Consider the following 25,706-nt stretch of genomic DNA (forward strand, 5'->3'; position numbering starts at 1 on the left):
TCTTTCTTTCTTTCTTTCTTTCTTTCTTTCTTTCTTTCTTTCTTTCTTTCTTTCTTTTCTCTCTCTCTCTCTCCCCCCTCCCTCCCCCCCCTCCATCTCATCAGGCTAAACACTTACTGGACCACCTCCACTTGGATATCCTGCAGACTTCTTATCTTTGATGTGCCCATAAGTGAACTTCATACCTCTTCTTGGCAAACCTGGACCTTTCCCTATGCTCCTATTTTAGTGAATGACAGACAGCCCCTGTATCTAAGAGCCCATGCCTAAAACTAGCATATCATTTTTGTCTACTAATTTCTCCTTCATTTACCTCTCCCCCTCCATTCTTGAAGTACAATGACATATACACTTTATTACTTCTACTTTTAAAGTAATTCACATCTATTTCTATCTCTGCATTCCACTGCCACTCCTTACTTTAGACCACTGTCATCCATCACCCGGTCTTTTGTAATAGCCTCTTATCCAGTTTCAAATCCTCCATCCCATTCTCCACACTTGAAGCCAGACTATTGCAGTCTGGGATTTTCTGGATTAACAGTTTCAAACTTAAGTATATATGGACTACATTGCTTGTTTTATTTGTTTTGCTGTCCACCCAGTCCCCCACCCCTGCCCAAAGAATATAATCCAGCTTTGAGCATATAGAGATTAAAAAGTACATAAAGTAGATGATTTCAGATGGTGTGTCACTGTGTGTGTGATTTTGCCCATGTCATCTCCTGAAGAAGTTACTTGTGTACTTTACTTGATTGATTTTCAGGGTTGCTGATGTCTAAATAAGTAGGGTTGTTTACCATTTTAAAGTAGATAACTGTGTTAAAATTACAATCAGTGGAGCAATACCAAATAATCTCAACCACTACCAATAATGCTTAGTGATTTCTGGTTGGCAAATTAATAAATTTAAATAATATTTATATAGCTCTAATATGTTGCAATAATTTCTGCAGCAAAGAAAATCAATAAAAACTATGTTGACTAATGCCATTTGGTTTGGGGCAAAATAAACTTTAGTTTCACAAGTATATATTGAGAAATCATTATGCAGGAAGGATGATGAATAAAATACGGGTCCTAATTACTCTCCAGGGATTTATAGTCTAACAGGAGAACCACAGTAAATTTTACTAAATAATATAGGGTAAAGACTGAACTAACATAAGAGAAATAGATGGACACTGCAAGATTTTAAAAGAGTGGGGAAGAGTTATTTCTGGAGAAAGAATTACAGGTGGAATTAAATGTAGTCCTTAAGTATAAATTCAGGATGTTAACAAGCAGAGATCAGGGGGAAAGACAGAGTAACTCTTGGGCCAGAATGATTTAATTATGGGGAATGGTAGTTTGTAGCATTCGTTGGAATGGTGATGACTAGCGTGGAAAGCCTTCAAGTGCTGTACTTGCGCATTAGATTTTTATATGGCCTAGGGAGCCCTGAAAGATTTATGACAGATACAAATAAACAAGTAGAATATATAGTAGGAAATATTCTGCATTATAAAAGATCTTACCTTTTTTTTTTTTTTTTGAGTCCTCAACATTTAGGAATGATTGATTTAAACACAAGTTGGAATGACTTTTATTCCCTAGAAATTCAAGTTCTCATGTAAAAGTGATTGTTATTGTTAGAGGTGATTATCAGAATCGTGAAAATTATTGTCAGTAATCCAAAGCTTGACTCAGTTACTAACGATCCTAAGAAACAAGTGTTCTGTTACCAAAGAGGCTGCTCCATTTCATATGAATGCCACGCTCCCAAGCTTGTTGTTAGGTTTACTGCTGTTTGGAGTTTTGCATTTATGACATTGGCTTAATTCAAATGAGATCAGTATTCTGAATACCAACTAAGCGGTGGATTTATTTAATTAATCATTGTGTGAGTGGTTAAATTATTGGAACCTAAAATGGCTCGTAAAGCTGGTGAAAGTAGTGATCTGGTCTTTTCCTTTCAAGAGAAGAAGATAGGTAAAGCAAACCTCGTTTACTTTCTTTTCGTTCTTGCCATTGGGCAGGAATTAGGTGAATGCGGAGGTGATGAACCAAATGTGTTTCCTGACAGTTTAATTCTTTCTCTCCAGTAAGGTCTAGAAAGAGAATATGGGGTGACGTTTTCCAAAGAGGGATGTTATGTCCAACCTTACATTTGGGTGCTAGAAGAACATGCTAGAACTTCTATTTTAATGTATGTATGTAGCGTATGGTTTCTGCATCTCAGGCCCTGTTCTAAGGGCCTTACATGTATTAACTTTTCACGTGTTAATCTTTACAGTTTTAGGAGGAAGGAATGATTATCTCCTGTTCACTTATGAAAAACTAAAAAACAGAGACATTAAGTAACTTGCTAAATGTTATTACACAGTAACAGGCATTTGAACCCCAGAAATCTGGCTCCAGAGCCCATGCTCCTGTGCAAGAGATTAAGCTTTATTAATATTTATTACACAGGTTAACACTAGTCCTATTACCTGGCACATGTGAGTCCAGGACAGTTGTGTGCACAGTGAGACAGGATGCTGGAGTAGAAGAGGGGATTCTCCGAGGCAGAAGCTCCCAGGTTTTAATCGCTCACTTGCTTTCAGTAATTGGGGCAGATAGCTGTGTATGTGCCTGCGTATGGATTCTTGGATTGCATCTACTAGTTTTAGTTCACTTACCTTTTTCAGTGGACAAAGATTGTTGCAAGAGAGACTGCGACTTCAGGGCCACTGTAGATGCAGTCGAAATGAGCAGGAAAACGGCAGAGCCGCTCCGTCCCCGTGCCCAGCGCAGGCTCGGCACCGGGACAGGGGGAGAGCAGCTCCCGTCCAGATGGGCGTAAGAAGAACAGTCTTTTCAAATTGGTACTGTTTTTTTACATCCAGTATCGTTAATGATGAATCTCTTGACCTAAGTAAGGATCGAAATATTATTACCCAATGGTAGATCAGGTGTAGCATTTTAAAATAAATGTATACATACATGTATATGCACACACACTCACATCCGTTTTATGTGCATATAAACTGTAGTGCAGGGGCCAGGGATCCTTCTTGGCTGCCTAACTTAAGATCTGGAACACTGGGCGTGATAGTCTGTGGGGAACACTTAGTCGCCATGGACTGCACCGGTGGACCTGCTTCCTTTCACCTCCTTCCTTTCTCACAATTCATTAGCTCTTCATTAAACTTGAGACATATACTGTATGCAAACAAAGGTTTTTTTATTTCTTTATATCCTCTCGTTTCTCACATCCTACTTCAGACCTACCTCTACAGAAATGAATTACATTGTTTATGTATTACGTACCTCCTTATTTTAGTCTTTGTCAGATGCCTTTTTAATCATTTTTAATAAACACGTAGATTTTATACGACGCTCGATTACAAGATGTTGGACAGTTAGGACCATGTACCCAAAATACGCCTCCCTCCATCTGTGCCTGTGTGGTATACTTTAGGGTTCGTTTTAATTAAATCTTGGGTAGCGATTGGTACATTTTGGACGTTGATTTTGGTTGGTACTCATCAGTCACTCGCAGCGCATGAAATGCTGCTTCCTGTTGGGAGCTAGTGCGGCTCTCGTCTGTGGCCGAGGCACACGGGGGGTGACTCAGGGTCCCTGCCTTCAGAGAGTGCCACCTCCATCCCCTCTTAAGGGAGGGAAGGCAGGCAGGTGATTGCTAGGCCTAGAAAAGACCGTGATGTTTGAGACTCTTAAAACTTTTTGATAAATGACTGCTTCATCGTTTTTTGTCTGGGGCAGTGCGCCCCCCAGTGGCCACTCCCTGCGTTCATGACCTGTATCGCGCGTGCCCTTCCCTTGAGTCTGTCCTGACCCTGCAGCTCCCTTTAACTGACAAGATATGAACTTCCAGGCTGGAGCTTTAAGGGAGCCTGACAGCTTCTGCTTTTCTGACCTTGGAAGACATATATCATGCCAAGGTCCTATCACCCCGAGGCCACCATGGGAGGTGGAAGCTTGGGATACCCAGGTGGAGGAGAATCAAACCAATAAGAACTGAGGTCCCCATCTGACAGCCACCACCAACTTAAGAGACATGGGAATAAGCCGTCTTGGAAGTGGGTCCTCCAGCTGCAGTTGGTCTGGCTGTTGCCACATAGAACTCCCCCCAGGGCTCAGATTGCTGAACTGTGAGCAAATAAATAAAACGGTGGTTGTTCAAGGCCATTACATTTTGGGTTAGTTTGTTATGCAACAGTACATGCCCAAGATATCATTAAAGCATAACCTAGTCCCTCATTTTCTAATTACCAAGGCAGATGCCGCTGTGTGTATGTCGGCTGGACCGGGGTTTTAGGGTCAGGTGGGGAGGACGCTGAGGGGGAGAAGGGACTGTAATGGACCAAAGGAAGCTGCTTTTAGCACATATGAGATTTATCCCAGACTGTTCTGTCGATGAAATAGTGAAGTACATTTAAGAAAAATAACTAATGTACCAGGAGCGTTAAGTAGTTCATGTTATAGTCAGGAAAGATACCGTAGCGCTTTTGAGCATTTTTGCCATAGTGAACAGGAGGGACTCTACCATTGAGAAGACCTTTATGTTTTGAAATTCCTTTCCTTTTGTGCCAAAGAGTGTTTTGACTTTATGTTACTGCTGATACAGTTGTGGCCTTTTTAAAGTAAAGCAACGATAGGCAGAAGACTAGGTTCCTGGACCCAGAATTTATTAACCTGTTCTTTTGCTTTTGTTGATCCAGTACAAGTTTTCTTTTTCTGAGTATTACTGTGTGTATTAAGACTGATGACTGGGGTTAAGATGTGAAGATTCCACAGTTGAGTAAAACACATTTCCTCTTGTCCAAGGAGTACAACCTGAAAGGAAATGTTTTAAACTGTAGTTTGGTAAGTGGGAGAAAAGAAGGCAGGAGGAGAGGGAGTGCGGGGGGGCTAAGAGGGTCGAGGTGCCTGGAGGAGCCGCCCAGGCTTGCTAGACTCTGCTAAGCCCGGGAAGGGCTGGCTGTGTTGCGTTTGTCCTTTACAAAGAAAAACTGAAACCCCCTTAGACCCCAGATTAAGTCCAAGCTCTTAGCCTGGATGGATGACTCTGCCCCTTCCTTCCCCACCCTGGCTGCTCTGCTCCATCAGCCTGGCCATCTTATTTTAGAGAAGGTCCGTAGTGCCTGAGGGCTTTTGCACTTGCTACTCACAGTGCAGGAAAGTCTCTGTTTCCAGATCCTTGCATAGGTTGCAGCTGAGCTGACCATCACAGGCCAGCCTGGTCTGACGTTGCCCAGCCCTCCATGACTACCCACGCTCTCAGTAGTTGGCTTCTGCCCACCTCCATAGACGCTTAGCAGTAATTAACAGATGTTGTGTCTGCGCTTCTGTTTTTCTTGTTTGTCATCCGGCTCTTCTGTGAGCAGATGGGGCTCAGTACAGACGCGGCCATTGCTTGTTTCGGTTCTTCACCCAGCACCTAGAACGTGTCTGCATTTCACCAATGTTGTAGTGAGAATAATACTTCCTGAGGGCTGGACACTGATGTCAGTACCTGTGTTGTTGATTTTGTGAATATTTTAAGAAACAAAGCAAAGTGGGTTTTGTTGCCCTTCCTCCTGCAGATTAGGAGGGGAGATGTAGGGGATGTGGCTCTGAGCAGATTTCAGTAGAGGCTGTTTTCCTCTCCCCCACTAGCCAAGGCAAGTGGTCTCAGGATTCTTCCCTGATCTTGCCTGTGAGCACTTGGGGGTTGGGGGTGGGGGTGGGGTGAGTTCCTGCAGGAAAAACCTTTGAGAACGTATCAAGTTTCTTAATTCTGGGCTTTTGGTCTTCTCTGCTCTCATGCTCATCCCCCGTCCAGAGAAGCAGGTGCTTGAGTCTTATCTCTCCCCGCAGGTGTCTGTACTCTCTCCAGCCGTGTGGTTAGTGTTTGCCTTGGCACTTCAGCATTAGTTTGTATTCTGTTCCGTTTTCTTCCTGTTTTAAGGGTGAGAGTGACGTTCTTTACAAGCTCTACATCTGAGCTGAAATGGGTACTTCTTGGAACACGGTAATTTTGAGAAGCTGCAATGAGTCCAGAATGGCTAAAGTCAAAAGCAGGAGAGTGGTGAGGCTGGGAAGGTGAGCAAGGGCGGTGCTGGAGAGGGCCTTGCACGGCAGTTCCGGGTCATGAGGACTCCTCGAAGGGGAGTCGGACAGTCCCGTTTGCAACAGAGATGTAACAAGGTCCCCTTTGGGTTAAGACCTCTCTGCTGATCCAGGGAGATAGAAGTGGATGCAGAGATGGAATTCTGCAGTGGGCAAGGTGAGGGATGGTGATGGCGGGACTAGTGGTTGTGGTGAGGCTACAGGAAAATGGGCAAGTTTAAGAGAGCTCTAGGAGTTAACACTGTTACGATACAATTCACTGATTCACTGGACATTGACTGAATGCCCTCGCCGCACAGGTGTTGGATCAGTGACTGCAAAAGGCCTCGTCACTGCCCTCATGGAATGAATGTCAGGTTTCTGGCTTGAGTTGCTGCATGGACGGTAGTGCCATTTGCTGGGAAGAATAACGTATCTGCTGCTGCTACGTTGGCAGAGATTACAAGTTCAGTTTTAGGGTTGAGTAAGAGGTCGATAAAGCATCCCTTTGTTAGACTAATCCACTTTTTGGTGAGCACCCAATTAAGGGAAATGCTTTAATGGAGACAGTGACATGTCCTTGATTGAAGCTTAGTTGTTTATGAAATGACAGCTTAACTTTAATTGTCCCCATGGAACAGTGTCATGTCACAAATGTAGTTTAGATCAATTAAAGCGAGTTCTTCCTTGATCTTTACTGGGGAAGAACATCATTATTGGATCTTGTCCGTTATGTGGTAAAGCTCAAATATACTGTATATTGGTTTACCATCTTCATAATCATTTGAAAAGTTTCCTATTTACAGTTGTAACACTTGTAATACGATAGTATTTGTATATAGTATAATATGATAGTATTTGTCATATAATAATTGGCATCTGGAGAAAAATCTTTGGTCTTGGAAATAACACTTTTACCTGCGATTCAAATCTGCACACAAATGAAATCATTAGTAAAAATGAAGGCTGAAATGTATTAGGTTCTTACTGTCTTGCCAATACACTCATCAAATAGAAAACAAATCCTGGCTTAAGGAATGACAGACTTTGTATTTGGAAGGGTTTCTGGAAGATCAGGGAAAGGGGCTGCTCTTGTGATAGGGAGAGCTCTGAGCCTGAGGCCTGTCGGTGTCTCAGAGGTCAGACCACAGAGAGAGAGAGTGGACGAGGCCGGGAAGGTGCAGGGACGTGGGTGGAGGACAGGACGGGGGGTGGGAAGGGACAGGCGGCAGAGAGCGTCTCGCCCAAGGCTGGTCCCTGGGAGCAGAGGGCCTGTCGCAGAGGCCTGTGCCAGCCCAGGTTGCCTGTGTGAGGAAAGGACAGAAGCTTAACTGGAGTTCGGTTAAGGGACATTCTCTGACTGATCAGTGGAGACAAAAAGAACAGCTAATCTTTTATGGCGCAAAGAAAGGAGGGTCTGTGTCCAGCCTAGAGAAGCAAGGGGGTCGCCCGCGTCTGGGGAAGAGTAGTTCTCTGCAGTGAGCCGTTCCCAGGAGTGCAGAGGGTGCGTGGGCTCAGGTGGCTTTCAGCAGGTCCCAGCCCTCAGCGCTGGATGCGCTACCTCTTCGTCTTCATGATGCCCCTTCAGCTTAATGACCCCGTGAACCTCAGCCATGGTGGACTCGGTGGGGCTGAGGACACTGCTGGGGTCACACCGCGGGCGAGAGGGAGCCCTCAACGCGCCTCAGAGGTCGGCAGCAGGTGGCCGGACCCTCGGTGGGTCGTAGAACTCGGCAGATCGGAGGGCTGTGCTGCTCAGTTGCTCATTTAAAGTCTGAACCGTGCTCAGCCCGTAGGCCCTGTCGCAGGTACAGGCCGTGGTGGGCTTCAGGGGTGCGTGTGTGTGTGGGGTATCTTCTAGAACCCCTGGAGGAAGTGAACTTGTGATCTGAGGGAGACAGCAGTAAGGGCTGCGAGCCGAAGAGGCAGAGTAAGCAACAGGTCTGTGGCGCCTCCTTTGAGCCAGCAGGGCTTCTGAACAGGCATGACTGACGTTTTACACAGGCTCCTTCCTCACTGTGAAGGGCAGCCCCATCCACGCTGTGTGACGCTAGGCCTTTGACCACTAATGCAGTGGTGGCCCACAGTCATTGTCACCAGGTACTCTGGCCATCTCCAAACGCCTGCCGGGGAGGCGACGCAGCCTGGGGGGAGACCCCCGTCGGGCAACCAAGCCCATTGCCGTTGTGTGGCTCAGCTGTGCAGATGGTCAGCATCCACATGCCTGGTTCTACCTCACACCCCGACTCCCAGACAGAGCTCAGCCCCTCGACCCACCTGGGTGGCCTGGGTGCGGCCGTGTTGTTCCAGGTGGTGGCTTCTCGGCAGCCTTGTACACGTACAAGGTGGGCATTGTTCACCCCAATTTATGTATGTTCACGATAGTTAAATTCATCCATTCATTACCTACTGATTTGTCAGCACAGAGAGTGCACAGCCTGCCGGCTGCTCTGCTAGGTGATTTTTGTGCATTTTCGTATTAATTCATACATCAGGCGCCCTCAGTAAGTGGTTGACCCCTGTGTTGTGGATGAGGCGTCTGCAACTCACGAGGGTAACTTGACCAGGGTGATGCAACTAACGCGCAGTGTGTGGTGACAAAGAAGAGAGCAGAAGTGCTTCTGATGGTCAGAATGCGCGTCTGTATACTTTTTGTGAGCAAAAGACTAATAGAAGTTAAATGGAGAAAGAAAACTGCAGATAAAATGCTCTTCCTTCTTATATGGAATCTCGTGGTTTTATGTTTTATCAAGTGACTTTGAGTAAATCATATCATTCTGTGGACTTCAGTTTCCTCAGTATGAAATTAGGTGTTTGGACTGGATGTTTTCTAAGGTCTCTTAATTTTTATTAATTGGGAGATATTTAACTGTTACAGACGTGATATAAATATGGTTGTTTGAATACAAATTAATTTTTATGCTATCCTTGAAACCTGCTAAAATGAATATAAATGAATTAAAAAGGCACTGATCTATGAAGGTAAGAATGGGAGTATGAGACAACAATGGACAAACGATGTTAGTAAAATTCGGTGCTGCACTGTATTTACAATAGCCAGGACATGGAAGCAACCTAAGTGTCCATTGACAGATGGATGGATAAAGAAGATGTGGCACATACATACAATGGAATATTACTCAGCCATAAAAGGAAACGAAATTGAGCTATCTGTAGTGAGGTGGATGGACCTAGAGTCTGTCATACAAAGTGAAGTAAGTCAGAAAGAGGAAAACAAATACCGTATGCTAACACATATATATGGAATCTAAAAAACAAACAGAAAAGGTTCTGAAGAACCTAGGGGCAGGACAGGAATAAAGGCGCAGATGTAGAGAATGGACTTGAGGACACAGGGAGGGGGAAGGGCAAGCTGGGAAGAAGTGAGAGAGTGGCATGGACATATACACACTACCAAACGTAAAATAGACAGCTAGTGGGAAGCAGCCACATAGCACAGGGAGATCAGCTCGGTGCTTTGTGACCACCTAGAGGGGTGGGATAGGGAGGGTGGGAGGGAGACACAAGGGGGAGGGGATGTGGGGATATATGTATATGTATAGCTGATTCACTTTGTTATGCAGCAGAAACTAACACACCATTGTAAAGCAATTATACTCCAATAAAGATGTTTAAAAAAAAGAAAAAATTTTTTGGTGGCTGCAAAATACATGGATAAATGGTAATGACCTTCTCTGGTAAAGACCAGAGAAAGCAGAATCCTGAGCTTGCAGGCAAGAGAAAGCCAACCAGAAACATGCCTATTAGTGTGGGAAAACCTCGAGAAGACTCGGGAGTTGTAGCTACCAGTTAGCTGCATGTGAATTTACGGGGTGGAACTGACAAGAGGGAACTTGGTGGAAAGTGTGCATGAAAGTAGTTAGTCCCCTGGATCCTCTCCCCAGCTGAGAAAAGCAGGCGTCTGCCCTTCTTAACCTAGCAACAGACGGGAGATTTCCTGAAGAGTTTGAATGAGAGAAACTTTAGGTTCTAAGACCCAGATGGATACGGCTGAGGGCTGCAGTGAGATGCCACACTGAAGATGTGGGAATTATTTCCTTTAAACAGAGGTGTGTGTGCTTCATAATGGGATTCTTCGTATTCTGCCAGCCAGGCTTATATACCTCCTCCTAGGAAGTTGGGGAATTCCTATTCAGGGAAATGCCTAGCACAAGGAAAAAGAAGTACAGATATCGATATTTGAGTAGCTTTGGGTGAAAAAACTGGGCTGCTGTGTTGCAGTGAATCGTTATGTCCAGTTGTCAGATTGCATGTATGAAAGCAGAACATCCAGTTAGCCTGTTTGAGCCTCAATTTAAAATTTTTAGAAACAAATAGCAGAGGATTACCAGTCATGTGAGGAAAGGCCATAGTGTAGCAAGAAACAGATTCTCAGAACGTGGAGGGTAAGGGGAATCTGTGGGGAGAAGCAGGCTCTGTGAGCTCCACGGCGTCGGGGAGGGGACAGCCACCGCCTTTGACGCCTCAGGAGGATAAGAATTTGTATTACTTCCGAAGTGCCATAAGGAAGGGACAGATATAAGAAACTGCTGTTAGTAGTGAAACATGTGATAGCAGAAATGAGAGAATCAGTAGAAATGTAGGAAACGTAATTAAATCTCCCAGAAAGTAAGACAGAGGGAGGTGAAGGAGGGAGGAAAAATCAGAGAAACTTAGAGATCCAACTCAGGAGGCCCAATATCCGATAGTAGGATTTCCAGAAAGATAAAGCAGAGAAAACAGGGAACAAGAATGAGGGAGGGTGGGTTGAGACATTGATTCCCCGCCCCCCACCCCCACCCCTTGTAGTAGTATTTGATATTTTAAACTCTGTAGACCTCACTTCTATATTTTTTAAAGTAATTTACTTAAAATTAAATTTTAAAAAGCAGAAAAAAAGATGACATGTAAAGGTTAAAAATAGACAATTTAGTTTTTGTTGAAAACCAATAAAATTGAAAGTGGGCAAGGAAAAAATACCATTTTGACTTTTTAAAAGTACATATTTCAGGAAAATTACTTTAATTACCATAGTTAGAGACACGAGGAACGATTTTGTCTTAAAAACAGCAACAGCACAGCAGTGGCATGGCTCATGGAAGGTGGCTGATATCACAGCAGCAACCACGTGAGTTTGTGATCAAGAATCCTGCCAAAGAGAACAGTTTCTCTCGTGGTAAATAGGGCTGACTTTCTATTTGGAAGCAAGAAGAATTCATAATTATTGTAAGGCTTTTAGAAGTTGTGTGAAATTCCTATCAATAATTATTTCATTCAGTTGTATGTATTTATTCTCTATTAATGTGCTAAACGTTGTTCTAAATGATTTGTTTATGTTGACCCATTTAATCCTCAAAATACCCTGCAAGGGTAGGTCCTATTGCCCTTCATTATTCCCACTTTACAGATGAGGAAACCAAGGCCTAGTGACCCCGAGCCCAGGGTCACTCAGCAAGAAAATGGAAAAGCCAGGTTTTACAACCATGGCAGTCTATCCTCAGAGTCCGTAGTACCCTTAATTAATTCACTGCTACTCTGCATGCTGACTAAAGAGTCCTCCGCATCTAGGCTAAATAGATAGATAGATAGATAGATAGATAGATAGATAGATAGATAGATAGGTAGACAGGTGGATTTTGTCATAAAGCCTTGGTCAGCCACTGAAGGCGTAGCGCTCATCTAGGCCAGTGCACTCAGTGGTTGATTAACTGAGGCTTAAGTGTTGACCAGGTAGAAGAACCCAGACACTCCATGGTGACCAGTTTAGTGCACATTACAGGACACTTGGTGTCGTTTTTCCTCACCAACAGTCTAATTCCAGCACTGTTCGTGGTTAATGTTGAATGTGTGCTGAAATTGTCAGGATGGCAACTAAGGAATTCTGGGAATTAACTTCATTTATTGGTACAATTTGTAAAATACAGCCATCACTGAAGTGATTTGGTAGAAAGAAATACGTCCTTTGTTTGTTTGTTTTAGCCCTGTTTTATGTGGTTTGTGGGAAACATTATAGGGTGATGCATGTAGCAGTAACTTAAATACTTGTCGTTAGTCAATGATGTGTAGCATACTGACTGCAGTGTTTCCTAAAATTCAAGAAATAAATTATTTTCCTCAGATACGAATGTTACAAATCTGTCCTTTTGTTTCTCCTAGTTCAACTTTGTGGGAAAACTTTTGGGGCCACGTGGCAATTCTCTGAAGCGCTTGCAAGAAGAAACCTTGACAAAAATGTCCATCCTTGGAAAAGGCTCCATGAGAGACAAGGCAAAGGTAATACTTATTATAAACAATGGCTACTTTTTAGTCAAGTTATATAATGTACTTTGAGATCATCCATGGTATTAGTACATATGATATAAAAGCTAACTAGGACCTCAAATGAAATTATGTGAAAATGCTATATATAGTGATATATTTGTGATACTATTTAGAAAATTCGGTCACTCTGGCCAGTTTCAGAATATGTAGTACCTTAAACCAAATCTGTAACTATTATTTTTATGTATAGAGTGAAATTGTAGCACCTGTGCTTTTGATTCTAGGAGCAATACCTTCTAGAAAGTACAGTGGTATTGAAATTACCATGAAGAGAAATGAAAGTTATCTATAGTCTCACCATTACTATTTGCATTTTAGATTAGTTCTTTCAGGTCTTTTTTTCTACACCTGTGTTTCATATTGTTGACTTTATAAAGTATATGCTTTTATTTGCCCTTTTTGCCTTTCTTTTGATATCCTATGCATTTTACCAAGTTAAAATTGATTGTAAATGTTTTAATAATTACTTCCTATTCTAACACATAGTTGTTCTTCGTGCATGTATTCACATAACTGCCTCCTCTTCTAAATAAGCTAAAATTACTGAGTTATTTTTATTGATCACTTTCTTAAATATACCAATTCTGAAAGAAATTTTCACATTTCATAATGTGCTGTCGCTTATGTAGTTCTATTATTACTTTGTTGTTCTCTCATTATTAAAAAGATTTATACTACAGAGAACAAAATCCACATTGAGTGATCACTTTCCATGAAATGATTGTGTTAGAAAAAAAGTTATTTAGGCAAAATCCAGCCTCCTCACAATAAGCCCATTTAACAGTAGCTTTTATAGTTAACGAAAAGCCACCATTTGTTTATTGAGCAGCCGCTGTGAGTCAGGTACTCTGTGAGGCATTTTACGTGCGTTACTCCATGTTACCCTTGGAAAAACGGCGACAGATACATAACATTTTCCTTATTGTATGCAAGAAAAGTGAGATTCAGAGAAAGTAAATATATTATTGGATTAATCAGGGAAGTTCATTATATTATTTGATTAAAACATGGCTATATGTCAGACTCACATGGGATGCTGTTTAAAAATATAGAGTCCCGGACTTCCCTGGTGGTCCAGTGGTTAAGATTCTGCGCTTCCACTGCAGGGGGCATGGGTTCAGTCCCTGGTCGGGGAACTAAGATCCTGCCTGCATGCTGCGCAGCGTGGCCAAAATTATGTGTGTGTGTGTGTGTGTGTATGTGTGCGTGTGTGTATATATATATCTAGAGAGAGAGAGAGAGAGAGAGAGAGAGTCCCATGCACCAACCTGTTTAGGGTGAAACCTCAAAATGAATTTCCAGTAGGTGTTTAAAAGATTCTAATGCATGGCCAGGTTAGGTTGACTGCTCACTAAACATCACTGTCTCAAATGATGTTACTCTGGTTCCCTGACTCATCTATTCTGGCAGTAGGAGCAAGTGGAACTGTATATTGGTCAGTTGGTCAGAAATTATGTGTATCTTGTTGGAAAGTATCCCATCCTTGCTGATATCTTAATTAAGTTTTCAGGAAGGCCATCTGGTAATGAGGTCCATGATATGACCAGTGAAGCCCATAGACTTTGTGCTGCTCTTGTTTGTTATTAAGGGAGTTCCTTGGTGAGAAGGAACATTTTGTGCTCTGGCGGCAGTGATCAGAGCCCCCAAAGATCCTTTTACAGGTAGAAGGGAAGCAGGGAAGGCAAGTCTTTAGCCAGATTATATGTCCAAAACTAGCAAGTGCCTGGCTGTGCATTTAATGAAAGGGATGCTAAATAGCATAGCAGGGCTGGGTGGTCCTCCCAGGCCATATTGCCATTTTGAGGGCTGGTGGTGGTTCTCTGCTGCTGGCATATTAGACACTCAGCAGTGGCAGTAGCCTGGAATCCTTTTTGAGGGGAATCCGTGTTGTGGAGTAATGCATAACCGCTCTCCCTGTGAGGGTGGGATGAACTGGGAGATTGGGATTGACGTATACACGCTACTACATATAAAATAGGTAACTGATGAGAACCTACTGTATAGCACAGGGAACTCTACTCAGTGCTCTGTGGTGACCTAAATGGGAAGGAAACCTAAAAAAGAGTGGATATATGTATACATATAACTGATTCACTTTGCTGTACAGCAGAAACTAACACAACATTGTGAAGCAACTGTACCCCAATAAAAATTAAAACAAACCAACAAAAACAAGACCTCTTTCCCTGTCACCATAGGTACTTTGTTCACGAGTCCTTTGAGTAGCATTGAGGTGGCTGGGGAATGAGGTGCTTTGACGTCTGCAGCAGTGGGTCCCCTTGGCTGCCTGGTCACTGAGTGCATGCTCTGCCTCACGTGGGGCTCCCTGTTCTTACACACTTGGGCCTCTTCCCAGACCACTTATCACCCCTTCACTAATCTTCTCATTTCTGTGTCCTTGACCGCATGGGTCAGCAAGTCAACAGGGGGATTCTGCAAGTGGCTGATCATTTACGTTCCATCAAGACACCTAGAAACTGAGGAAGTAGCGTAGTCCATTGGGCCCACGGTCAACGGCCTGGGAGCAGAAGCCCTTCACCTCTCGGCCCCTAAACCCCACTTCCATCGGCGGCCTTCAGTGGGGCAGCATTTGCTCAGAGCCTAGTCTGTGAATCCTCAAACTGCATGAGTGTTTCTTCATCTCAGTGTGCAGTCATTCTAGTAAAAGCTCCCAGATCCTTACTGGGAAGACTGGGAGGAAGCGTCCAGTGCATACACACCAGGAGACGTTACAGTTACTATACTCACGCAGCCTTCTCCTCTAGATTTAGCTTAGCTCTTTTGTTCTCTGCATCTCTGGGGCAAGCAGGGATCTGATCTTAGGCCAGGAGATGATAAAGGGTAGCAGTAGTAAAGCATGAGAATTGTCATCTCCTTTCAAGGAACTACCTTGGCTGTTCGAGACAGGCTTCTGCCAGTGTGGAAGGCTCAGTGGGACTTTAGCGTTTGTATACTCAGAGTTATTTGAATCTTTCCAAATGTTGCCAGTCCAGCTCCCAGATTTTCACTGTCCTCCGGACACCGTCCTAAGCCTCCCATAGCGATGACCAGGCAACGTGCTGGTCGTTAGCACACGCCTGAACTCTGCCTGGTCTGTTGACTCCATCAGCCTGTGGCCATAAGCAGTAGAATCTTCCGGGATGCTTCTGGCTCTGTGGGTCTTGGACTGATAATGCCGCGTGCTGAGTCTGTCATGTCCTTCTTTAAGTTCTTCAGTACAGTAGGAACAGCCCCTTTCACCCCACCCGGCCCACCGTGTCTCCTCCTCGCCCGTCATGCTGTGCCAGGTGGTCCATCAGTTACACCTTCAAAAGCATTTCACTGACAGTAACCACAGGTGATAATTTAAGTAGACAGGTGTCCCATCTGCTGTATCGTAATCAGATCCTCACTGCCTGAACTCTTGAATACTGATTTCAGTTGATCCTTTTTACTAATTTTTAGTCTACAGAAAATTCTCAGTTAACAGTGTTTATTTCTAAAGAGATTTCCATTCCTTAGTACTAAAATCTCATCCTTTTAGATTTTCAGTGTTCACCATTTAAATTCTAATGTGAACATAATCATTTTCTTCTTGTATTTGCTACATTGACGATATTATAGGAGTCATTGCTGACAGGTATCAGGTGGTTACGTAGCACAATAATCACTATAATGCTGCGGTCTGTGGAGCCTTCAGTTTGTGCCAAACATGCTAGACGTTTTGCCCACCTCATCTATATTACAGAATAATAGAATAATTAATACTGTTGTTATGTAATAATAGTTATCATTACTATATTTATCATTTGAGTGCTTATTACGTGGTAGGCATAATTCTAAAGACTTCCTGTGTCTTTCGAATTACTACAATTCCTTTATTACTAATAACTCCTAATGACTGTTATAATCACTCCTTTATTACTACAACAACCCTTTGAGCAGTAGGTACCACGCTATTATTATCCATTTTAAAATCACCTCTTCAAGATGGGGATAAAGTAACGTCACCAGTCGTTGGATTTGGGGTTTGAAAGCAGCACTTCAAACACAGTCTGTGTTCTTCCCCAAACACTGCATTGCCTCTCATCATTAACCCAAGAAGTAACCCATTCATAACTGCTCAGTCTATGGAGCTGCGTGACAGCTGTGGTTATGGTAAGAAGGCCTTCCTGTTCCAGCTTAGGTTTGTAATAGCAATGAGAATGTTTGCCTATGAATCAACAATTATAACCTCTCATTAAAAGCATTAGTTTGGTGCCATATTAGAAAAAGATAAGAAATGTTCATTTCAGTAGTTCATGCTTTCAAAGATGAACTACTGTGCATAGAATCCAGTTTCTAAAACTTCAGCTGTGAAAGGCAGAGTCAGATCAAATGATTGAAAATGTTCCGATTAGAACAAGAACTAGTCCACCGTTGGCATGAAAGTATAGTCCTTTTCTTTTTTTTTTTTAAATTTATTTATTTTTGGCTGCGTTGGGTCTTCGTTGCTGCGCGTGGGCTTTCTCTAGTTGTGGCGAGCGGGGTCTACTCTTGTTGCGGTGCGCGGGCTTCTCATTGCGGTGGCTTCCCTTACTGTGGAGCACGGGCTCTAGGCATGCAGGCTTCAGTAGCTGTGGCGCACGGACTCAGTAGTTGTGGCTTGCGGGCTCTAGAGTGCCGACTCAGTAGTTGTGGCGCTTGGGCTTAGTTGCTCCGCGGCATGTGGGATCTTCCCGGACCAGGGCTCAAACCCGTGTCCCCTGCCTGCATTGGCAGGCGGATTCTTAACCACTGCGCCACCAGGGAAGTCCCAATAGTCCTTTTCATACTTGACAAATTTTGAAGGAAATGCGTAGGATATTATGGTAGCTTATGTTTGCTCTCCCTTCAAAAATATTTTTCTTTCAGTTTCTGGCCCACTTTCCATAAATGTGAAGGAAACTAGCATTTACTGAGTGCCTGCCACGTAGAAGGCAGTGTCCTGGGCACTATATATACACTGTCTCCTGGGCCAGGCCTTTACACAAGCTGCCTTTGTAGTCTTCTCAGTGGACCTACATTAATATACATGTGTTAACCCCAAATTGATTTTGCAGACTAAGTGTTGGATTACATATAACTTGTTCAAACTCACACACATACCTGGTGACCACCATGGCTAAAATTCAGGTTTATCTAACTCTAAATCCCCTGCCCTTTTCATGCTCTTTATTTTGATATGTCTTTTCTTTGTAAAAATTCAGATTAGTTAAGTAACAAAAGTTGAAGCCTTAAGGGGTGAAGTCAAGGGCCTGTGTGCCTCCTCATCCTCTTGGCTAATTTTGGAATCAACAGGTGCTGTTGCCAGGAATTCATGGGTTCTCTCTCTTACGGGGTGGGTTTTGGAGAGGCTAGGAAGGTTTCCTGCCGTTTAGAAATCACTCTAGGTGTAGGTTCCTACTAATCTTAATCTCTCTGTCTGATTTTAATGTTGAGAACAAAGACTATTAAAAGAACCCGATTCTGTAATTGCTACTCTAACAAAGGCTTGTTAGAAAAAGATAATGGAGCAAAGTTAGTGGTCTCTTAATGATCTGGGGTTTTTTCCCCCCTGAATTTCATTATATCCACCAAAATTTTTTTAAATGTTTCTCATAATCATATAAAATCCTATAACAAAATTTTTCATTTATTTTATTCATTGTTTTATTCTCAGATATAGTGCCTGGCATGTAGAAATGGTTTTTTGTATGAATGAGCAAATGAACATAGAAATGAATAAATAATATTTACCTATTCATTCAAAAATATTTGTTGAGCATCTACTATCTACCAAGCACTTTTCTAGACAAGGAGCATGCAGCCCCAAACAAGACAATCATGGGTTCTGCTCCATGGTGATCACCTTAAGTGAGAAAAATTAGAAAATGGACGAGCAAAAAGTAAGGCATTTTAGATAGTGGTAAATGCTTTGTGACAGCTCAGGGGCACACAGGGTAGCCAGTGCAGAAGTGAGCTTGGTTGCTTGGCCAGTCTGAGGAACACGAAGCGGTTCTCTGCAGTGCCTGGAGGGGTTGGGCCGGGTAGGCTGCAGAGCGCGTGGCCTTGGGGAGATGGCCGGAGGACTCCTGGGCCAGAGGCAGGACTTGAGACCCCTCCTACAGCAGCAGGAAGCCTTTGGGGTCTCCATAAAGGCCTGGGGACAGCAAGATCAGATTTATGTTTGAAACTTTCTTCCTTAGGTGGTGTTTGCTGTTGGGTGAACCTCTTGTGATAACCACGTGCCAGATAAGCTCGGGTAGTTTTTCTTTTCTTTTTCTTTTCTTACAGTGACCCCCTTTTAAACATGGTTTTTCTTTTTTCAGGAAGAAGAGTTGAGGAAAAGTGGAGAAGCAAAGTACTTCCACCTCAATGATGATCTCCATGTTCTGATTGAAGTGTTTGCCCCGCCAGCAGAAGCCTATGCCCGTATGGGACATGCTCTGGAGGAAATCAAAAAGTTCCTCATTCCGGTGAGTACAGTTTTTCTTGATAGTTAATTTGTACTTTAAAGTCCTCCCTTTGTTTTAATCCTTGACGGTTCTTATCAGTAATTGTTATTTGCATAGCGCTTTGTCTGTTACAGTGTCCCTGTGAATTACTTGGCATCATTCCTTCTTTACCTGTGAGGCCAGGGATTTTTAAAGAGATTAGGTAATACTGCAAGAAAGTTGAAGAGCACGGTCACCGGTGTGCCTTTGGGGTCTCAGGCCCTGAGCCTTGCTGTGACACTCAGTCACTTCACAAATTCGTTGCTCTTGAGCGGGCGCTCGTTGGTGCGGTCCACGTGCCGAGTGCTGTGCTCAGTGTTGGTGTGTCGCGTGAGTAAGCGCAGCCCCACAGGAGGCTTGTGTGGTTTAGGGGAGAAGCACGTGGTTTCTGTGCAGCGTGAGGAATGCTTGATGGTGTCGGAGCGGCGGGCACAGAGAGGAAGGCACTGTGTGGGTGTTTATGTTTTTGTTAACAGTTGATGGTCTTTTTTAATCCTTTTCAGACACCCTGACATTGCTGAGAATGTGATAATTTGAAGAGAATTTGTCCCTATTTCCATTACAAAAGTTAATTTCGGTCTTTTGTATAATTTGCATGTTCTAGATTTAAAAAACAAAAACTGGAACACATTGGTTCTTCAGACAGTTTATTTTAGAGAAACTGTCACATCTGCCAAACAGCTGTCTGGGATAAGACTGTGTTCAGCGATTCCCAGTGGTGTAGTAGATTGACTTACCTACTGTAGGATGTGTCACGATTATGTTATCTGTGAGGAAGACTGTCACATTTATAGGGAAAGGACGTTTTAAATCATGATTGTCTTGGAAAAGCCAGGGCATAAGACCATATTAAGTATTTTAATTTGGGAGCTTAACAGAGTTTTCATTAGTTCCCTCAAGCCAGTGTGAAGATCCTATTATTCATTTAGTTTAAAAACAGAGCTTTTGAGTGCTCTCTATTTGATAGACACATGTGGACTAATAAAAGACATGGCCCCTGCCCTTATGGAGTTTATATAATGGGAGAGACAGGTAGGAATCAGATATTTATATAAATGACTTTAAAATTGTAACTGACAAGACCAAGGAGACGTTTAATGTCCTTGTGGTCATTCAGTGTGGACGAGGGAGTGCCGGCTTAGCCAAGTAGGACAGACTCTGTTCTCCAAAGGTAGCAGCAGCCGTCCTCCCACCCCATCACTTCTCACTCTTCCACCAAGAGGTAGGCTCGAACTTCTTTCACCTTGAATCTGAGCTGGCCAGAAAACTCTTGGCCTAACCCAAGGTCGCCAAGAATTTCTGCTGTGTTTTCTTCTTAATGTTTTATGGTATTAGCTCTTGCATTGAACTCTATGATCCACTTGAAGTTACTTTTTGTGTATGGTGTTAGATTAGGATCTAAATATATCTTTTTCTATGTAGATATCCAGTTGTCCCAGCACCATATGTTAAAGACAATTCTGTCCCTATTGAATTGCCTTGGCACTATTGTTGAAGATTAACTGAATATAAATGTATGAATTTATTTCAGAATTCTCAGTTCTGTTCCATTGATTTATATACCTGTCCTTACGCCAGTACCATACTCTTAATTACTTCAGCCTTACAGCAAATTTTGAAATCCAGGTTGTGTAAGTTCTGCAACTTTGTTCTTCTTTTTCAAACTTGTTTTGGCTATTCTGGCTCCTTCGCATTTTTATGTATATTTTACATTCAGCTTGTCAATTTCTACCAAAAAAAAAAAACCTTGCTAGGGTTTTGATAGTGCGTTGAACTTATAAGTCAATTTGGGGGTAATTTTCCATCCTAACAATATTGCACCTTCTTGTCCATGAACACGAAACGTCTCTCCATTTTTTTAAGAGATATTAAAATTTTTTCTCAGCAGTGTTTTATAGTTTTCAGGATACCAGGCTTGCATTTCTTTTGTTAAATTTATTTCTAAGTATTATATACTTTTTGATGTTATTGTGAACGGAATTTTTTTTTTTTAATTTCATTTTCAGGTGGTTACTTGTGTATAGAAATGCAGTTGATCTTGTTTGTACCTTGTGACTTTGCTGAATGTGTTTATTAGTTTCAGTGTGTGTGTGTTTAATGGAATTATCAGGATTTTCTACATACAGAATCATGTGATCTGTGAATAAAGAAAGCTTTACTTCTTCCTTTCATATCTGATGCCTTTAATTTCTTATTTAATTTTATTTTCTTCCTTATTACACTGACTAGAACTTTCAGTGCATTGTTGAGTAGAAGTGAGGATAGACACCCTTTCCTAGTTTTCAGTCTTTTACCGTGAAGTGTGATGTTAACTGTGGGGTTTCTTTTGCTGCCCTTTATCACGTTGAAGAAGTTCTCTTCTGTGCCTGGTGGTAAGAGGTTTGGGTTTGTTGGTTTGTTTTAGTCACAAATGGGTGTTGGGCTGTGCTAACTGCTCTTCTGTCCATTGAGCCCCTCACGTGGCTTTTCTTCTTCATTCCGTTAATAACGGCGTATTGCATTTGTGATTTCAGATGTCAGGCCAGCTTTGCAGTCCCAGGTGTAACTCTACTTGGTCGTGATATGTAACCCCTTTTATATGTTGCTGGAAACATATAAAAAACCCTAATAGTTTAATGATTATTACATCTATAATCATGAGGGATATTGGCTTGTAGTACAGTATTTTTATAGACGTTTCTGTTAAAGCACACATCTAGCATTTCTGGTGCTCTTTGTTTCTTTATGCGGATAGAGTTGACATATGGTGTTACTTGTTTTCAGCCTGAAAGACTTCCTTTAGTCTTTTTTGTAACATAGGTCTGCTAGCAAAAAAAGTTTTTTTCTCGGCATGTCTTTATTTCACCTATATCCTAAAGTTTAGCTTACAAACGTACCTCTTTTTATTGCGCTTCACTTTATTGTGCTTCAGAGATACTGTGTTTGTTTTGTGTGTTGTTTTTTTTTTAACAAATTGAAGGTTTATGGCAACCCTGTGTCAGGCAAGTCTTGGCATCATTTTTCCAATAGCATTTGTTCCCGTCGTGTCTCTGTGTCACATTTTGGTAATTCTCACAATATCTCAAATGTTTTTACTAATTTTATATCTGTTATGGTGATCTGTGATCAGTGATCTTTGATGTTACTACTGTGACTCAACTGAAGGCTCAAATAATGGTTAGTATTTTTTAGCAGTATTTTTTAATTAAGGTAAGTACTTTTTTTTTTAAGACATAATGGTATTGCACACTAATAGACTACAGTATAGTGTTAACTATAACTTTTATATGCACTGGGAAGCTAAAAAATTCGTACGACTGGCTTTATTTCAATATTTGCCTTATTGCAGTGGTCTGGAACCAAATCTGCAATACCTCCGGAGTATACCTGTGTATAACTCTTGGTCGACGGTTTTTTCTTTTATGTGGTAGGAGGCCATTCTTCTATTTTCTGGCCTCTACTATTTTTGATGTGAAGAGTCATTAATTATTTTGTGGTTTTGTATGTAATCTGTTGTTTTTCTCTTGCTGTTGCTCAGACTTTCTTTTTATCTTTGATTTTCCACTATTTGACTGTGGTGTACATGTTTATCTCAAGCGAATATGTGGGTTTATGTTTTTCTTCAAATGTGTGGGTAGTTTTCAACCATTGTTTCTTTAAAATTTCTCTGCCTTTCTCTTCCTCCTCCACCACCCCCAACCCCTGGATTCCCATTATATGTATGTTGGTACATTTGATGGTGCCCCACAGATCTCTGAGGCTCATTTTTCTTCATCCATTTTTCTCTGTGTTTTTCAGATTGAATACTTTTAATTAACTTCAAGTTCACTGATTCATTCGTCTGCCATCTTAAATCTGCTGTTGAGCTCCTCTGATTAACTTTACATTGTAGTTATTGTGGATTTTTTTAATCTCTTTTTTTTTGCTGGTCCAGATTTGGGCCCTCTCCTAGGCAGTTTCTTCCTGCCCTGGGTATAGGTGACATTTTCCTGTTTCTTTTCATGTCTCTTAGGTTTTTGTTGAGAACACCACATTTTAAGTAATGTATTGTAGTAAATCGGATTCTGATTCACTTTATTCCCAGAGGGTTATTGTTGCAGGTTTTTTTTTTTTCTTTAATAATTTAGTTGGACTAAATCTGCAGTCTGTCTCCTTCATGGTTTAAAGTTTTGTTAATTTTTTTCCTTCTCACTTTTATTTTGAAGCCTGGCCTGCTAGGATTTTTCTCTGGGTCAGCATTGCTGAGAGATCAGCCAGTGGTTGGTCAGAGGGTGTGCTCAGACACCTGTGTCAGTAAGGCTTCCCCCCTCTGCTGATGGAACTGGGTGTGCATTGGGGAGTACATCCAAAGGCTACTCAGTTTTCCAGTCTGCCCTGGCTTCTCCTTTCTGCCAGGAATCCTTGTGTCTCCTTTGTACGTACACAGGCGAGGAGGTGCGGGGCACTTTAGCTTTCTCCGTTCTCTGCTGTACGTGTGCATAGCCCTCTCTTCAGCAGGCGGAGACGTGCAGAGAGCTTATCGAGGCTCTCCAGGCTGTTAAATTTCTGGCTAATTGGCCAGTCTGTTTGTTGCTCGCCCCACCCAGAACGTGATTATTCGGCTTGCTGATTGACTGGTCTCCTCTATTCATTTGCTATCAGAATTGCTACTGATGTTGACAGTGCTGCTGGGCATGGAGTCATTTCACACTTTCTTCAAAATTACGTGAACATCCGTCACTGGTTTTCAGGGCTTTCCCCATCCTTGTGGAACTTCTGCGTCATCTGGGCTGGGGAGGAGGGGTGGGAGCACAAGATTGCCACAGACTCCCACTCTCCTTTCCAGAGTCCCGAAGCGGTCGTTTTTAACTGTTTGGTCAGCCTTTACTGTTGCTTTTTATGGAAAGGCTTTGCTGAGCTCCTTGCTTAGTTATCCTGAAAGTCCTGTGCTCTCTCATAACCTTTCATTTTTTTTTTTTTTTTAAACTTAGGTTGTTTTGGATCTCTGTCCATACGAGCATATGTAAAGTTTCACTTCATTCTTTTTCATGTCTGCATAATGTTTCATTATATGCGTGTTCCAGAATTTATTTAATTAGTCTTCAAATAATGGACACTTACTTCTTAAAGATTATAATTCAAACAGTGATCCCAGGATTAACCTTGGACATAAATATTAGCATATTTGGGCAAATATGTCTGAAGAGTACATCTCTGGCTAGTTAGAGAACCCACTGAATTTTTAATAAATTACTTTTAATGATTTTATTTTAAGACTTTTTTCCTATTCTCCAGGCTAACACATTTAGATAGATCCTAAACTTACTGGCTAGAGAAATCCCATTTACACATATTTAATTAGAATTCTAATCAATTTTCTACTCTTCACAATTGGTGATAGTGTTGGTGTTAATGTTATAATAGTTTCACTTTTCAGGTGGGGAGTTGAAGTGATAATTTACTAGTGACTAGTTTAAAATGTAAAATTGTAAAAATAATTTAATCTATAAGCTACCATATGTGATTTGGTTTCCCTACTGATCTAAAACATTATTTCAAAGACCAATAAAATTGTAACTACAGTGTGTATGTCAATAGTGTCTATCTGACCTCAGAAGAAACAGTTACCTCACATTTAAAGAAGTTGTCTAAAATCACATAGCTGGTCAGCCCGATTGGGTAAATTCAGTCTTAACCTCAGATGCGATTGACTCAGATTCCATTTTTTTGCTTTTTGGGGTTTTTTTTTCCCTCCTAACTACACTATCTGCTGTAATGTACTTTTACACAGATGATGTTTAAAATAGGCTTTAATTCTAGTTTTCGTGGCACCATTGTAAATTACCTAACTTTACTTAGAGCAATGCTTTTCTTTTTTTTATTTTTCTTTTTAAATTTTTAATTGTATTTTTGAATAGGGCCTCAGTTATCTTCTTTTCCCATGAATCAATTTTTAACCACATACAATTTTATGTCCTGCCTCCTAACACTTTTCAACAGGGCCAATATTCAGCATTTAGGTAGCACATTTTATTTAGAATGTGCTTTAAAAATAATTTATTAATCACACGTTTTTAGTAAAATGGTAAGGAGCATACTGTTAGTAGGCAGAACCCACCACGGATTCAGAGGTTATCTGCCAGGAGCCTGCCAAGGGCCAGCTGGGATGACACACCCTTCTCTGTAATGTGTGCGGCCTTCCTTCCCACTTCTGTATCCATATCTTTAACTTCTGAATTTCCAGTTCCTATGTCTGATTGCTCTACAACAGCTCAATTTTTGTGTGCTATAGACCATTGCAGACTCGACCTGTACAAAATTGATTAAATCATGATGTCACTTTGTTACTCTCCTTATCTTCCAGAAACCAGTCAAACTTCTTGACTTTGTTCATATACCCCCATATCCAATATTTTACCATTTCTAATAAAATTAGGCATTATAAATAACTCCATATCTACCTGTCACCATCCTTCCTGCCACTTCCCTACTCCAGGCCATCTTTACCACGTACTGGGATTACTTAAGTGCTTCCATCTGGTGTTTCTGCCTCCGGTGTGTTGTTTTTTCCTTTTAATATCTTTATTGAGATATAAATCACATGGCATAAAATTCTCTCATATAAAGTATACAGTTCAGTGCCTTTTAGTATATTCGCAGAGTTCTGCAGCTGTCCCCCTAATCTCAGCTGGGCCATTTGTATTGCCTCCCAAAATGAACCTTGTAACCAACAGCCGTCACTCCCCATTCTTCTCCCACCTTTGGCAACCACTAATTAGTTTTTGTTCTTTTTACACAGCTTTTATGGAGATATAATTCAGATACCATACAGTTTACCCATAAGGTATACAGTTCACTGGATTATTGTATATTCACAGT

At 41.8% G+C, this 25,706-nt stretch overlaps 1 protein-coding gene across 13 annotated transcripts in view; it reads left to right on the top strand.

The window, feature by feature from the left end:
* The window catches only part of KHDRBS3 (KH RNA binding domain containing, signal transduction associated 3), a 210,314-nt gene that overhangs the window by 82,247 nt on the left and 102,361 nt on the right, over window positions 1-25,706 (top strand). For all 13 annotated transcript variants that reach the window (XR_003438399.1, XR_003438398.1, XR_003438400.1 and 10 more), the window contains 2 exons: window positions 12,232-12,348; window positions 18,705-18,851. Coding sequence is in view for 9 of the 13 variants with exons in the window: in XM_027132538.1 (XP_026988339.1) it covers window positions 12,232-12,348; window positions 18,705-18,851 (264 nt within the window). In the remaining 4 variants the exon portion in view is untranslated. The remainder of the gene's footprint in view (window positions 1-12,231; window positions 12,349-18,704; window positions 18,852-25,706) is intronic.

This window comes from Aethalodelphis obliquidens, unplaced genomic scaffold (assembly GCF_003676395.1).
Source record: "Aethalodelphis obliquidens isolate GAN/ISIS:26980383/991018 unplaced genomic scaffold, ASM367639v1 scaffold41, whole genome shotgun sequence".
In the NCBI taxonomy this organism is placed as follows: domain Eukaryota; kingdom Metazoa; phylum Chordata; class Mammalia; order Artiodactyla; family Delphinidae; genus Aethalodelphis; species Aethalodelphis obliquidens.